The sequence below is a fragment of the Phoca vitulina genome, unplaced genomic scaffold (assembly GCF_004348235.1).
Source record: "Phoca vitulina isolate PV1807 unplaced genomic scaffold, GSC_HSeal_1.0 scaffold17, whole genome shotgun sequence".
Classification (NCBI taxonomy): Eukaryota; Metazoa; Chordata; class Mammalia; order Carnivora; family Phocidae; genus Phoca; species Phoca vitulina.
This window is the reverse complement of record NW_022589720.1, coordinates 24,558,160-24,571,886: the sequence shown is the minus strand read 5'-3', so window position 1 is coordinate 24,571,886 and position 13,727 is coordinate 24,558,160. Positions and strand designations below refer to the sequence as shown.

The following is a 13,727-nucleotide window of genomic DNA, read 5'->3' as shown; positions in this document are numbered from 1 at the left end:
CCTGTGTAATTTATGGTAGCCCCGAATTAGATGAGCAACGGGACAAGTGATTTATAAATTTTGAAAATCTACTTGATAAAATATCATGCAAGTGTTCAAAGTAACATGGAAAAATGTCGCTCTAAAAAATGCATATAGTTAATTGGAAAATAATTAGTATAAAATTTTATATGTAGTATAATTATAACTATGCTAAAAATTACTGCAATAATAGGTATATTAATGTGGTATTATTGGTGTTTTTTTCCTATTTTTTTGACACATTCACTTTACAGTGAAAAAAAATGTTATTTTCTCACTAAAATATATAAGTAAATAATTTTATTTTTTTTAAGCAGTATTTTAAGTTTTAAAATTTTTTTCAAGAGTCTAGCTGTGAAATATGGCGTTATATTTGTTTTTAAAAATGGCTGGATTTTATGAAATCTTTGGATGCCTTTTTGTTTGTAAAATCTTCACCTAAATGAATTCATCCCTAGAATCTCACTCTGGCATCTCACTTTCCGGTGACATTCCTCCAACCTCTCATGTCCTAGTCCCTCTGCTTCTACCTGAATCTTCCCTTTTCTCCCTGGGTGCAGCTACCTTTCTTTGCTTTCTCACTTAAGTCTTATGCTCTGATGTCTGTCTCTTAGCTCTGGCGACCTCAGCCCTTGTGCCAACCACCACCTTCCACTGAAATGTCAGTTCGGCCTTTTGGTTCTCAGTGATACTGGGGAAAAAACAATTTGCTGCGATAAATCTGTGGTCCACAATTTCAGCTGGGGAGTTTTTCAGAATGTAAAATGTAATGTATTGCTCACATGTCCACAATTTCAGGAAATCAGCCCTATGTTCATGCTCTCCTCATGCCTCTTGTCTTCCTGGGGGCTGGAGACCTTACCTCCCCTATGCCTCAGAACCCTGGTTTGAGCCTGTCAGACCTTGGTCCATTCACAGCCCGGCTTTGCTTGGGTGCCCCACTCCCTCCAACCCTACCCTGCCGCAGCTGCTGATGCCAAAGCAAGCCTCCCAAAGGCCACATCCAGTGGACACACTGCAGTTTTGGTCTCTTCCCTGAGGTGGTACCTGGGCTCTTGACCCTGTCTTCTGTGTACTGAGCTCTCCTTGCTTTCCTCCTGGCTCTCTGATTTGTCTTTTGTGCCTTCTGTTTCTCATCTACTTCTAGTTTAGAATTGCCTCAAGATTTTGTCCTTGATACCCTTCCTTCAGTTCAGACACTCAGTCACAGTGACTTGTTTTTATTTTAGTATAAGAGTTACTAATATTTTCGGTATTATTGTTAATGCTTATTTCATTTGGAAAATGCATTCAGAAGCTTTTCTCCTTTGTACAGCTGGTTTTATTTTATTGAGAAGTCTATTCATGTGAATGCATCTTTGATTTTATAATGGAGCTTTAGCAGCAGACTTATTAGAAGATGGTGCTAGAGTGAGCTTGTTGAAAGCCTTTCCTTTCTCTATCTGCCTGCCTCTAGGCGTTTTATGACCAGACAAATCTCTAAGAGAAAGTGGACAGTTTTAAAATCATCTTAAAGAAAAATATTATGTCAAAGATTTACTTTGTGGGATTTGAACTCTTGCAAAATGTTTCTTATAATTATTGTAGGGATAACATTTAGGTTGTCATAAAGAAAGAGGCGTATTGATTTATTTTTAAGCAGGATTTACCTTTTCATTAGACTTCCCTTTGAACATGCATATATTAAAACACCCTGAAAGATACAGAAAAATATCTAACATATAAAATGCATTTTGGTATTAGGTGGCAAATTATGATCGATTTGTTTTTTACAGTATGACTTCATTAAAATCTTTTAGAAAATGGTGAATTAAAAAGAAAAACATTTTAATATATATTTTCATTTTTTTTCTGTACATAGGTCATTTCTACCTAGTTGTCATCATACTAATATGTGATTTGCGTCCTAGTTTTTACTAATTTATTGAGCAGATGGATAATTTTAAGGAACATGGTACATAGTGCCAAATTTCTTATTAAAAGAATAGCATCAATTTATGCTGCCATGAAAAATGCATTCTTAGTCTTCACATTTTGGACCCTTCCTCTTCCCCTTCTTCCCTTCTTCCTCCTTCCTTCCTTTCTGTATCTCTGTGAGGCTAAGGAGTAAACAGTGTCTGTCTTGTATCAGTGCTAACATACTACTTGGCAGATAGCAGGGACTCAATAAATACTTGTTTACTGACTTTATTTAATTGATCACAGTAGTGCCTTAGTTAATGATTCATGTATTTTGTTACTAATATTTTGTTACTAATGAGAGTGAATGAACTTTCAAACATTCTTTGGTATTATCTCTTATTTTTAAAAAGTAAACCTTTGAAGTATAACACAAACTGTGCACGTATCATAAATACAAGACTCAAGTGAATTTTCACAAAGTGACTATGACTGTGTACTCAGCACCCAGATCAAGATTACCAGCATTCAAGACCGCCTTTGCAGTCACTTCCCAGCTTCTCAAGGGTAGCCTCTATTCTGACTTGAAAACACCATGATAATTTTACTTGTTGTTTAATTATAAAAACTAGAATTGTGTGTTCTTTTTGTTTTTGTCTTCTTTCGTATTATGTGTTTTTGAGACACCTGTTTCAGTTAACTGTAGTTGGTCCATCCTCATTACTACATAGTATTATATGTATTTAACCTATCTGTGATTAATGGACATTTGGGTATTACCTGTTTTTGGCTCTTTCAAACAGCATACATATGTTCACCATTACCCTTGTACTTGCCTTTTGGGGAGCATATATTGATGCTTTCCCATTGTGGATATTTACCTAGGAGTGGAAATTCTAGTTGTGTTTATATTAAGCTTTGTAGATAGTTTCCAACAGTTTCCCAAAATGATTCTTTTATTTTCCCTGCCCACCAGCAGTGTATGGGACGGTTCAGGTTATTCCACATTCTTACCAACACTTGGCATTTTCTTTCTTTTTCAAGTTGGCCATTTTGATGAGTGTTCAGAGGTATCATAGTACAGTTTTAATTTTCACTTCCCTAATGACTTATGAAATAGAGCATCATTTCATATATTAATTGACTATTTGGATATTGTCTTTTGAAGTGCCTGTTTGAGTCTTTAGCTTATTTTTCTGTTGGGTGATGTATGTCTTTTTCTCATTTACTTGTTAGGTATTTTTATATACACCATGTATGAGACTTTTGTCAGGTGTATAGGTTGGCAGTACCGTCTCTGTGGGTTGCTTTTTCACCATCTAAATGGTGATTTTTGATGGACAGAAATTCCTAATTTTAATATAGTCCAATTTACATATTCTTTTATGCTTATCTTGTTTATGAAATCTTTGCTATCCTAAGGTCATCAAGATACTCTCCCTATATTTTCTAGAAATTTAGATCTCTAATCTGTCTCAAAATTTGTTTTTCCAGTTGGTATGAGATATGAGTCAAGATTCCTTATTTTTATTTTATTTATTTATTTATTTTTTAAGATCCTTAATTTCAGTATGGATATCCAGTTGACCCTGCACCATTTATTGGAAAGATCATTCATTCTTCACAGAATTGAAGCGTTACTTTTGTCCCTTATTCGCTCAGCTGTGTGTGTGTGTGGGTGTGGGTGTATGTGTGTGTGTGTGGGTGTATGTGTGTGTACACAAACGATGTGAAAGTGTATAAAGTAAAAAAGTAAATACCCCCTTGTAAACATGTGAAGATGAGTAGATGCTATATATGGTTTGGTTTGTATTCATTTTACCCTATATAGGGAAATTTATGCTTTTTTCTTTAAGTGGGGATAACACTAAATATGTTATACAACTTGCCTTTTTTACTCAACTATTTCAGATGTCCTCTATAAAAATACATTGCCTCATTCTTTAACACCTTCATAGCATTCCATTGTATGAGTGGACATTAATTTTTATGACCATTCCTCTAGTGACAAATATTTTGGAGGTCTCTCTTTTTTTCCCGTTATGTATAAATACTTTGACAGTAGTCTTATGCGTCTCCTATAAGGTAGAATTCTAGAAGTAAAATTATTTGTTAAGACAGTATTTGTAAAATGTTGCCCATTGTTCTCTAGAAAGGACATGATATGTAGCTCTAACCAGCATTTTTAGCAGTACCCTTTTTTGGTATATCTGCCAACACTGGATATCAAGACTTCTACAATTGGGTCCATCTGAGAGGCACAGCGTAACCTCATGGTTATTATTTGCATCTTACTTGAACTCGTATGAGAATGAGCAGCTTTCATATATTTCAGGTATTTCATGATCCTCTCATGCTCATTTGCTTTTCATCTGTATCAATTTATTATATCTAATTGAAGTTTTATCAGTTATTATCATTTTTCTTTAGTTTCCCAGTTTACCCGGTTTTGAAGATAACTGTCTCATTTGCTCCATATGAATTTATCCAAAATTAAGCTTATAGTTTAAACCAAGGATTATTTAATTCAGGCCAGTTGACCAGGAGTCAAATCACAGAGCAACTAGATTATTGAGATTTTAAGGATTTTCTCAAATTTTTGTTTCCTTCCAATACCCGCCTCTACCTTGGGTAGCCAAACCATTGATAAGAGCTCTGGTAGAATTAGTTTAAGGTTTTATTCTTGCTGGAGCTGGGGTTGGAGCTAGGGCAGGGCATAATTCAAGATAGGAAGGCTGCTCTTATGGGAAAGGCTGTTCACTGCTTGTATCATCACTGTTAGCAAAGCTTCAGAATTCCTTAATCAGTTGTTTGCGAATTGGTTATTGTGCAAGTTGATTTCTGGAGATTGCCCCATTCTGGAGAAGTAGTTTGCAGGTATGGCTGAGAGAGAACCAGAGGCTGGGAGACTATCTCAAAATTCCCAGGGAACCAAGTGCAGTTTAAAGAAACATCAATTGATACAGCATCTTTTTCTATTTGGAAAGTAGCTTTTTTGGAGGGAAGTTTAGAAAATACCCGTTAATACAAATTTTCAAAAGTTAAGATTATGTAAAGACATGTTAGCAGGAATATACAGGAGACATGATAATGCAGTTATACAGTTATTCTCAGTGTAGGCAAAGAGGAAGGCATTTTTATAGTTCTTAAAATAACTGTTACACTGTTGAGAAATACTTGTTTGACCAGCCATATTCTTACCACAAATTCCCTAACAAATTGCCCCCCCACCATATAAATAATCAAGCAATATAAACTGAGAGAATTGGGTCTCTAAGAAACAGTTTATAAAGTCTGTCGGTTCATTAATGACTGTCCAGATTCATTCCCTGAAACACAAACTCCAGTTCTTCCCGAATAATGAGCCGTTGTCACAGTTCCAGTCCCAGTGCTGGCAGAATTCCTGCTAACCTTAGCTTACCCGTTTTAATTTCTCATTTATATCATGTCCTATTTATCTCAGCCAATGAGATAAAAATTACTTCCTAGCCCTCAGTGACATAGTTCCATAAATCCCCAACATAAACATGTAGCAAAGCAGACAAACCAAAAGAGCCAATTCATTAACATTAGTAAATTCATGGCAGTCTGCGAGCAAGTGGCCATGTTATTTATCTGCTTTAGGAAGTCATTCCCACAGATATTTATGGAGTATCTTTTTTTACCAGGCTGGGTGTGAGGGACGCAGCCCTTGCCCCATGGGCTCTGACAGGACTCTAGTCTTGTCTTCCTTTTTTAATATTTCCATAAGGATTGCGCCCCAGTACCGAACCTGGAGCAGTGCCTCGATCCCCCTCCTTGGTAAACCTTTCATTTCAGGTTCTCTGTCCTGGGTTTCTGCTTTGTCACAGTGGTAAATATCTGTCTCTCTAGATTGTAGTTGCCATTTAAAATACTTAGCAGGTTTCAACATGGATTTATAATTTCTCCTTCAGCATTACTGACTTCTCACCTGATGTGTGTATGCTTTTAAATGTTTCTGGTTTCTGTGCTGTGGTAAAGCTCTACTTTCTCATTAGCAGCTTTGCACCCAAAGGTAAAAGCATTCTTACAAGCATTTGGTGGCCTTTTCTTTTTTTCTTTTTTTTAAAGATTTTATTTATTTATTTGAGAGAGAGAGTGCGTGTGCATGAGTGGGGGGGAGGGGCGGAGGGAGAGGGACAAGCAGACTTCCTGCTGAGTGCAAAGACCGAAGCGGGGTTCGATCCCAGCACCCTGAGATCATGACCTGAGCCGAAATCAGATGCTTAACCGACGAGCCACCCAGGCACCCCGTGGCCCTTTTTCTTTATCTTTCAGGTATTCTTCTCCTAAAACGGGCCCTGTCCTTGGTTTGTAGGCCCAAGTATTCCTCTCTTCCAATAGCTTTTTTAGTTTTTTAGTCTTTTCACTTTAAGTTCATTGCACTTAGTCTATTTCACTTCTATTTGCAGTGCCATGAAGTCAGCCCTCTGTAACTGCCGGTGGGGAGATTTTAGTGCTATTCTGTATACCTGGCGTTGCATATATTTGCTCCTTCTACCATGTACCACCTTCCCCAAATAAAATCTGAGCCTTTTTTTCTAATCCTTATAACAAAACAACACTCTCTTCCTTCTTATGGCATGCTGGGCTTCTGATGGATTCTTGTAGGCCCACAGTGCTCTTTAGTGATACTACCAAATATAGAGATTATGAGCCAAATACTATTTTACTCCTTTCTTGGTTCCTAATGAATCTAGTCAGTGTGCTAGTTCTTCTCAAAGCTCCCTAGGGTTCCTTTTTCTCTCTGCTGTTCTCTCTGTATACACATGCAGTGTAAATCATCGTATTCTGGCGTTAGTGTTCTCTTCTCCATCTGTTTGCCTCAGACTCCCTAGAAGTAGAGACTGCTGTGGGCTCAGACAGACAGGCATCGTGATAGGCATTATGGCTTTGCTGGGCTCCTTAGCAAAGAGGGGAGCATCAATGATTGAGGAGAGCATGTTATATGCAGGGAGATTGAAATGTCTTTTGAGACAGACTCTTGAGAAATATGCCCTTTACAATGGAAGTTTCTTAATCAAAGGTGACTCTTGGGTTTAAAGCAGATGTTTTGTAATGAGGCATAAAAAATTTCACTGCTGTGAGCAATAATCTGAATCAGTAGGTATAACATGTCCTCATGTGGGTTGATTGTATTTTAGTCACTTCTTGGACAATTTTTTTTTTTTTTTTTGGAGACTCAATGTCTTTGATTAAGAGAACTCTGTTTTCAGAATGTCATCTACACAGCTTCCTCTAGGAACAGTTGTGATTAATCATTGTTAGCCTACATGCTTCTTGAGGGCCTAGAGCTTGTGTTTTTGTTTGTTTTTTCCATGACTGTGACATGGGACCACTCATAGTGCCTGGCACATAATGGTAATAAACCTGCTCATCAGAAAATAAAATCCAGAGCTCTTCCTGTGCTCTGTAGAAGCTTTGCAAGATCCAGCCTCCCTGCCACCTCTTTCACATCTCTTCCTTCCCTCATTCCATCCACGTTGCCTTTTTGCAGTTGCTGGAACACATCAATCCCACTTTACTATAGGCCTTCTGCTGTTTTTTCTATCTGAGACACTCTTCTCCCAGATTGCTACATAATGCGCTCCTCTGCTTCTTTCTAGTCTTTGCTCACATGGCACCTCTTCATGGATTCCTTCCCTGACCACCATTTTAAATACAGCTACAGTCCTTCACCCGTTTTGAACCTTTATAGAAGAGTCTTTATCTTGACCTGATTTATTTTGTGGTTGTTTTTTACTGTGTCTTTCCCTTCTCTGTTTTGGTTGTTTAGATCACCACTGTATTTCTAGGGTCTGGAAGAGTGCCTGCTGCTTAATAGGTGCTCAGTAAATACTTGTTGAATATAAACAAGTATTTAGTGAATAAATGCATGCCTGCATATATGGTGACTCTGTAGCAGTGCTGTCTAGTTCCATAACAACATCTGAGATTAAAAGAAAACACAAAGATCAAAAAGAAATTTTGACCTTTACTCTCTTCTTTCTCAGATGTGTAGTCCTGTCCAGGTTCTTACCCCCAGCAACTCATATTGAAGACCTTTCGGGATACCTGGGTGGCTCAGTCGGTTAAGCATCTGCCTTTGGTTCAGGTCATGACCCCGGGGTCCTGGGATCAAGTCCCGCATCGGTCTCTTTATTCAGCGGGGAGTCTGCTTCTCCCTCTGCCTGCCACTCCCCCTGCTTGTGCTCACTCACACTCTCTCTCTCTGATAAATAAATAAATCTTAAAAAAAAAGATCTTTCATCCTCTTTTTCTAGTACCTCAGATAATCCTTGGGTGCCATTAATTCCTCTAGCACAAATAGGACACTCTCATTTGTGCCCTCCCATCCCCACCATCCTGGTCCCTTGTTTCTCCATGAAGTGCTTGGCCCTATACTGGTGTTCCTAGCATATCTCATGACCTGGGGAGGGTAGTCATTGTCCTCCAAACCTTCAGAGTTCTTGTCCTTTCTTGGGTTGGGATTAGGCAAAGAACAGGCACATATTGATCAAGAAATTAATCCCAGAAAGAAGGCAGAAGAAGCCTGTGAACCCAAAATTAATGCCCACATTATATGAATGTCTTTGGTTCATCAAGTACCAGATTAATTGGCTCTTTCCAAGGTATTTTAATTATGTCCTTTGTTGTTTTTATCCTCTGTACTTGGTAATATATGCTTCTGTAAGCCTCAGAATACTTGGTATTTTTTCCATGTACTAACTCCATAATGATCTTCATGATATTAGTACAGCCTTTTTAGCGCTATTCATCACGGCAGGTGCAGCACATTAGCACCAAAAAATTAGACCATAATGCAACAATAGCTTATTGGAAACATCCATAAATATCTCATAAAAGCTTAGAATTTCCTTAAGACAGTAATATAACTTCTAAAGAGCTTTCATCTGTTACCTTAGAAAGAATGATAAAATATTTAAGACATAACATAGTTCTGTATATTATAAACCATGGCTCTTTATGCTAGGTGGTTTTAAATTTATTTAGGTAGGTACTTTTTTTTATTTTCAGACCTCACAAATGGAGGCTTTTATCATTTATAATGTTGTTGTTACCATTTTAGTAAATGAGATGGTTTATGAGCACTGTTCATCAATGAAACAAATGGTTTTTGTATTATTTGGCACCTGGTTAAACAATGTAAATTCTAAATTACTTTTTTATAAATGTTCTTTTTTCCCTCACTGTCTTGTTTTTCCTTATTTGGCTGATGATTGACTATTGAGTAGCTTTATTTTTCCCTCTCTTTCCACTCCCACCCAAGATGGAGGAAAAGAAGTGCTGTCCATGCACCAAATTCTCCTTTACTTATTACGGTGTAGCAAAGCCCTGGTTCCCGAAGAGGAGATTGCCAATATGCTTCAGTGGGAAGAACTTGAGTGGCAGAAATATGCAGAAGAATGCAAAGGCATGATTGTCACCAACCCTGGAACGGTATGTTCTGGTGCTTACACGTTCTGAGACTGAACCACCTTCTTTCCAGTTTGAATGTTCAAAAAAACAGTAACAGAACATTTTAAAAGTTTGAAGTATTCATTCTTGTCCTTTGAGTAATTTTTCCTTTTAAATATTTAGCAAATAAAAAAATACTATAATGTAGTCATATTTAGTAGTAAGTTTATCTGATTAGTTTTTAGATATGTTCAGATTTGATTTTTTTTTTTCTGAGTATAAAAGTAATATATCATCATTATAAAAAGTTAAGAAAATAAAGAAACAGCCCAAAGAAGACAATAAAGTTATCCATAATTCCATTTACCAGAGATGTTACTATTCACTTTTCTAGTCTCCTTAGATACTTTCATATTGTCTTAAAACAAAATTGGCATCATACAGTTCAGTATTCATATTTAGACCTTTTTCTTCTCATCCTCTTCCAGAAACAACAATCACAAAATTATTTTTCCATAGTCTTAAATTTCTTTACAAATGTAATTAAAAGGCTCCTAAGTTATTTAATTAAGCCCCAATTATTGGACACCTAGGTTGCTTTCAGATTTTTGCTGTCACCAATATTGCTGTATTGAATTTGTATATGTGTATATAAGCACATATATACATAAACATGTATGTATCTTTGAATGTGTGTCCATTTAATTTTTTAGGAAGAAGTCCTGTAAGTGAAGTTAATAGGCTGAAGATAGGCACATTTTTAAGGCCTTGGATACGTGTAAATTGCCTTCTAGAGGGCTGTAAAATTTGCACTTTGACCAAGAGTATATGAGCATGCCCTTTTCTTTGTTTTGGTTATACTGTACTAGTCTAACAAAAAAACTGTCTGATAGGGAAAAAAATTATATAGTTCAGTTTTGTATTTATTTTGGTTTCTAACAAAAATTGATATTTTAAATGTTTATTGGCCTTTCATGTTTTCTTTTGATAATGGCCTATTAATATCCCTTATCTAATTTTCTTTTGTGATATTTGTCCTTTTTTATTGATCCTTTGCCATACTTATTACAAATATTTCCCATTTCTTTGTTTTTTAAGTGTTTTGTATTAAAATTAGCTTCTAATATTAATTTTTGAAGTAAAAATATAAAAAATAAAGAGTAGAATTAGAAGTTAAATAGGTTTCTCTTATAAAGAAAATGCTTTTATATATTTATATGAATTATAATTTTTTCTCTGAAGTATGTTATTGTTTCATAAAGTAGTTATATATTGGCATCTTATCAGGATAAAGTTTTCCAGAAATGGAGAATTAAAATATTTTTATGTAAAAAAACAGAATAATCTATTTAAACAAAGCTGTTGTTTTTAAAAGGCTGCCAAATTGTTTAATAGCCTTGATTCATAAAAATAAAGACTCTGGATCAACTTTTTGTAGCAAGACAGTAACATCTGCACAAACAAAATGTTACTATTCACAAAGCAAACATTCCAGCTAATACTGATTGTTTCAAACAAGTCTGGAAAGTGAAAATGTTTAATAAAAACATGTTTAAACATAAAACTTGTTTAAAACTTAAAATCATACAATTTTTGCTATTATATTGTTAAACCATATAACTAATTGTTAAAGTAACTCTAAAAGAAATACACAAGTCATAGCATTATGACAGTATAACTCTGAATTTTGTTTTTCTTCTTTAAACAGTTGCATAAATTTACATTTCTTCTGCCAGTTTTATAGCAGGGTCAGAAGATGGGTGGGAGTGAGGGTGGTGGGAGACACACCTTTTCATCTTGGTGGGTCTGCTTGAAGAGTCCCATGGTCTACAGTGCACACTTTGGGAATACTTTCACCGTGGGGCTTCTTTCCATAGCTTGGTTAACATTTCCTGAAATCCTAGAATCAGTTGAAGAGCTTTTGAAAATGTATGAATGCCCTGATCATCCCTACCCCATATATACTCCCAAGTAATGGGGCCCAAGGATCTGTTGTTAAAAAAAAAAAAAATCTCCAGGTGCTTTTCTGATTCACCCCTTCATGGTTTTGAGCCATTAGCATAGAGGACATTTACTCCATTACCATGATTATCATTTAGCTCATTTGTTGGGCTACTACTATGTGAGTCAGGTGCTAGTGAAGTCTACACATTATATATGCTGTTTGTCCAGGCGCAGACTCATGGCATATCCATGTGAAAGGAGTCTGTGATGAATTGTTGAGTCCATAGACCAGTCAGTACAAAAGCCAATCAGGAAAGCCTGTATCTGATCTCAGGCGAGATCACTGGACCAGGCTGCCAGGGATACTTTATAAATGCTACAGGGAGGTCTTTAAGGAATCAAGAAATTGTATAACTTATTGGCATGATCAAATGTGTATACTTGGGAGGATACATGGCCAATTTTGAAGATAATGAAACCAGATTAGTCAGGATGAAAGGTTTATGTTAGAAAGTAATCAGAAATAAATTAAGAAAGGTAAGTTTGGGTGCCAGACTTGGGAACATGTTAAAGTTAATAAAAATATGTTTAAAGGAGGAAAATATCCTGAAAACTCAGTATCACAAAAACATCCTTTCATTATATCTTTTGCGAATAGAGCAGAGGAGACATGGCAGTATATTTCATCCTCTGCAGTACTTGCTTTGAAAGATTACCCAGTGGTAAGAATATTGGGGAATTTATTAAATTTTTCAAGCCATTATGGTCACATTAAGTACTTTATTGCTGCAGAACTTAAAAGAATTAATCTCCCTCCCGAGGCACTTTGCCTCTGCCAGGGAATACTTTGGTCATTAGCGAGAATATTTTTTATTCTTCCTCAAAGCTGGTGTGATGGATATTGTAGGGTGTGGCCAAAGTCTAGAACTTATTTCATCTCTCCCCGCTATAAATTTCAAGATGCTATAGATATTTTAAATCACTGTTTCCTTGGTTGATGCCATAGTATGGTGTTTAAAATCATGAAAACATGAATAATTCACTAACATTTTCAGTTGTGCAACTCTTTTAAAACTGTATCCTGCTGCTTTGATATACAAAATTGGAAGAACAAATATTGTGAAGATGTTAATGCTACCTAGAGCAATCTACACATTTAATGCAATCCCTATCAAAATATCATCCACTTTTTTCAAAGAAATGGAACAAATAATCCTAAAATTTGTATGGAACCAGGAGAGACCCCGAATAGCCAGAGGAATGTTGAAAAAGAAAAGCAAAGCTGGCGGCATCACAATTCCGGGCTTCAAGTTCTATTACAAAGCTATAATCGTCAAGACAGTATGGTCCTGGCACAAAAGCAGTCACATAGATCAGTGGAACAGAATAGAGAGCCCAGAAATGGACCCTCAACTCTATGGTCAACTAATCTTTGACAAAGCAGGAAAGAATGTCCAATGGAAAAAAGACAGTCTCTTTAACAAATGGTGTTGGGAAAATTGGACAGCCACATGCAGGAGAATGAAACTGGACCATTTTCTTACACCACACACAAAATAGACTCAAAATGGTTGAAAGACCTAAATGTGAGACAGGAGTCCATCAAAATCCTAGAGGAGAACACAGGCAGCAACCTCTTCTACCTCAGCCGCAGCAACTTCTTCCTAGATTCATCGCCAAAGGCAAGGGAAGCAAGGGCAAAAATGAACTGTTGGGCCTTCATCAAGATAAAAAGCTTTTGCACAGCAAAAGAAACAGTCAACAAAACCAAAAGAAAACGGACAGAGTGGGAGAAGATATTTGCAAATGACATATCAGATAAAGGGCTAGTATCTAAAATCTATAAAGAACTTATTAAACTCAACACCCAAAGAACAAATGATCCAATCAAGAAATGGGCAGAAGACATGAACAGAGATTTTTCCAAAGAAGACATCCAAATGGCCAACAGACACATGAAAAAGTGCTCAACATCGCTCGGCATCAGGGAAATCCAAATCAAAACCTCAATGAGATACCACCTCACACCAGTCAGAATGGCTAAAATTAACAAGTCAGGAAACGACAGATGTTGGTGGGGATGCGGAGAAAGGGGAACCCTCCTACACTGTTGGTGGGAATGCAAGCTGGTGCAGCCACTCTGGAAAACAGTATGGAGGTTCCTCAAAAAGTTGAAAATAGAGCTATTGTACGACCCAGCAATTGCACTACTGGGTATTTACCCCAAAGATATAAATGTAGTGATCCGAAGGGGTACGTGCACCCCAGTGTTTATAGCAGCAATGTCCACAATAACCAAACTATGGAAAGAGCCAAGATGTCCATCAAGAGATGAATGGATAAAGAAGATGTGGTAACATATATACAATGGAATATTATGCAGCCATCAAAAAACCCCTGAAATCTTGCCATTTGCAATGACGTGGATGGAATTAGAGGATATT

The 13,727-nt window shown here is 36.6% G+C and overlaps 1 protein-coding gene across 7 annotated transcripts in view; it reads left to right on the top strand.

The window, feature by feature from the left end:
• The window catches only part of DROSHA (drosha ribonuclease III), a 119,889-nt gene that overhangs the window by 40,901 nt on the left and 65,261 nt on the right, over positions 1 to 13,727 (top strand). For all 7 annotated transcript variants that reach the window (XM_032415128.1, XM_032415122.1, XM_032415124.1 and 4 more), the window contains one exon: positions 9,212 to 9,381. In XM_032415128.1, the coding sequence (XP_032271019.1) occupies positions 9,212 to 9,381 (170 nt within the window). The remainder of the gene's footprint in view (positions 1 to 9,211; positions 9,382 to 13,727) is intronic.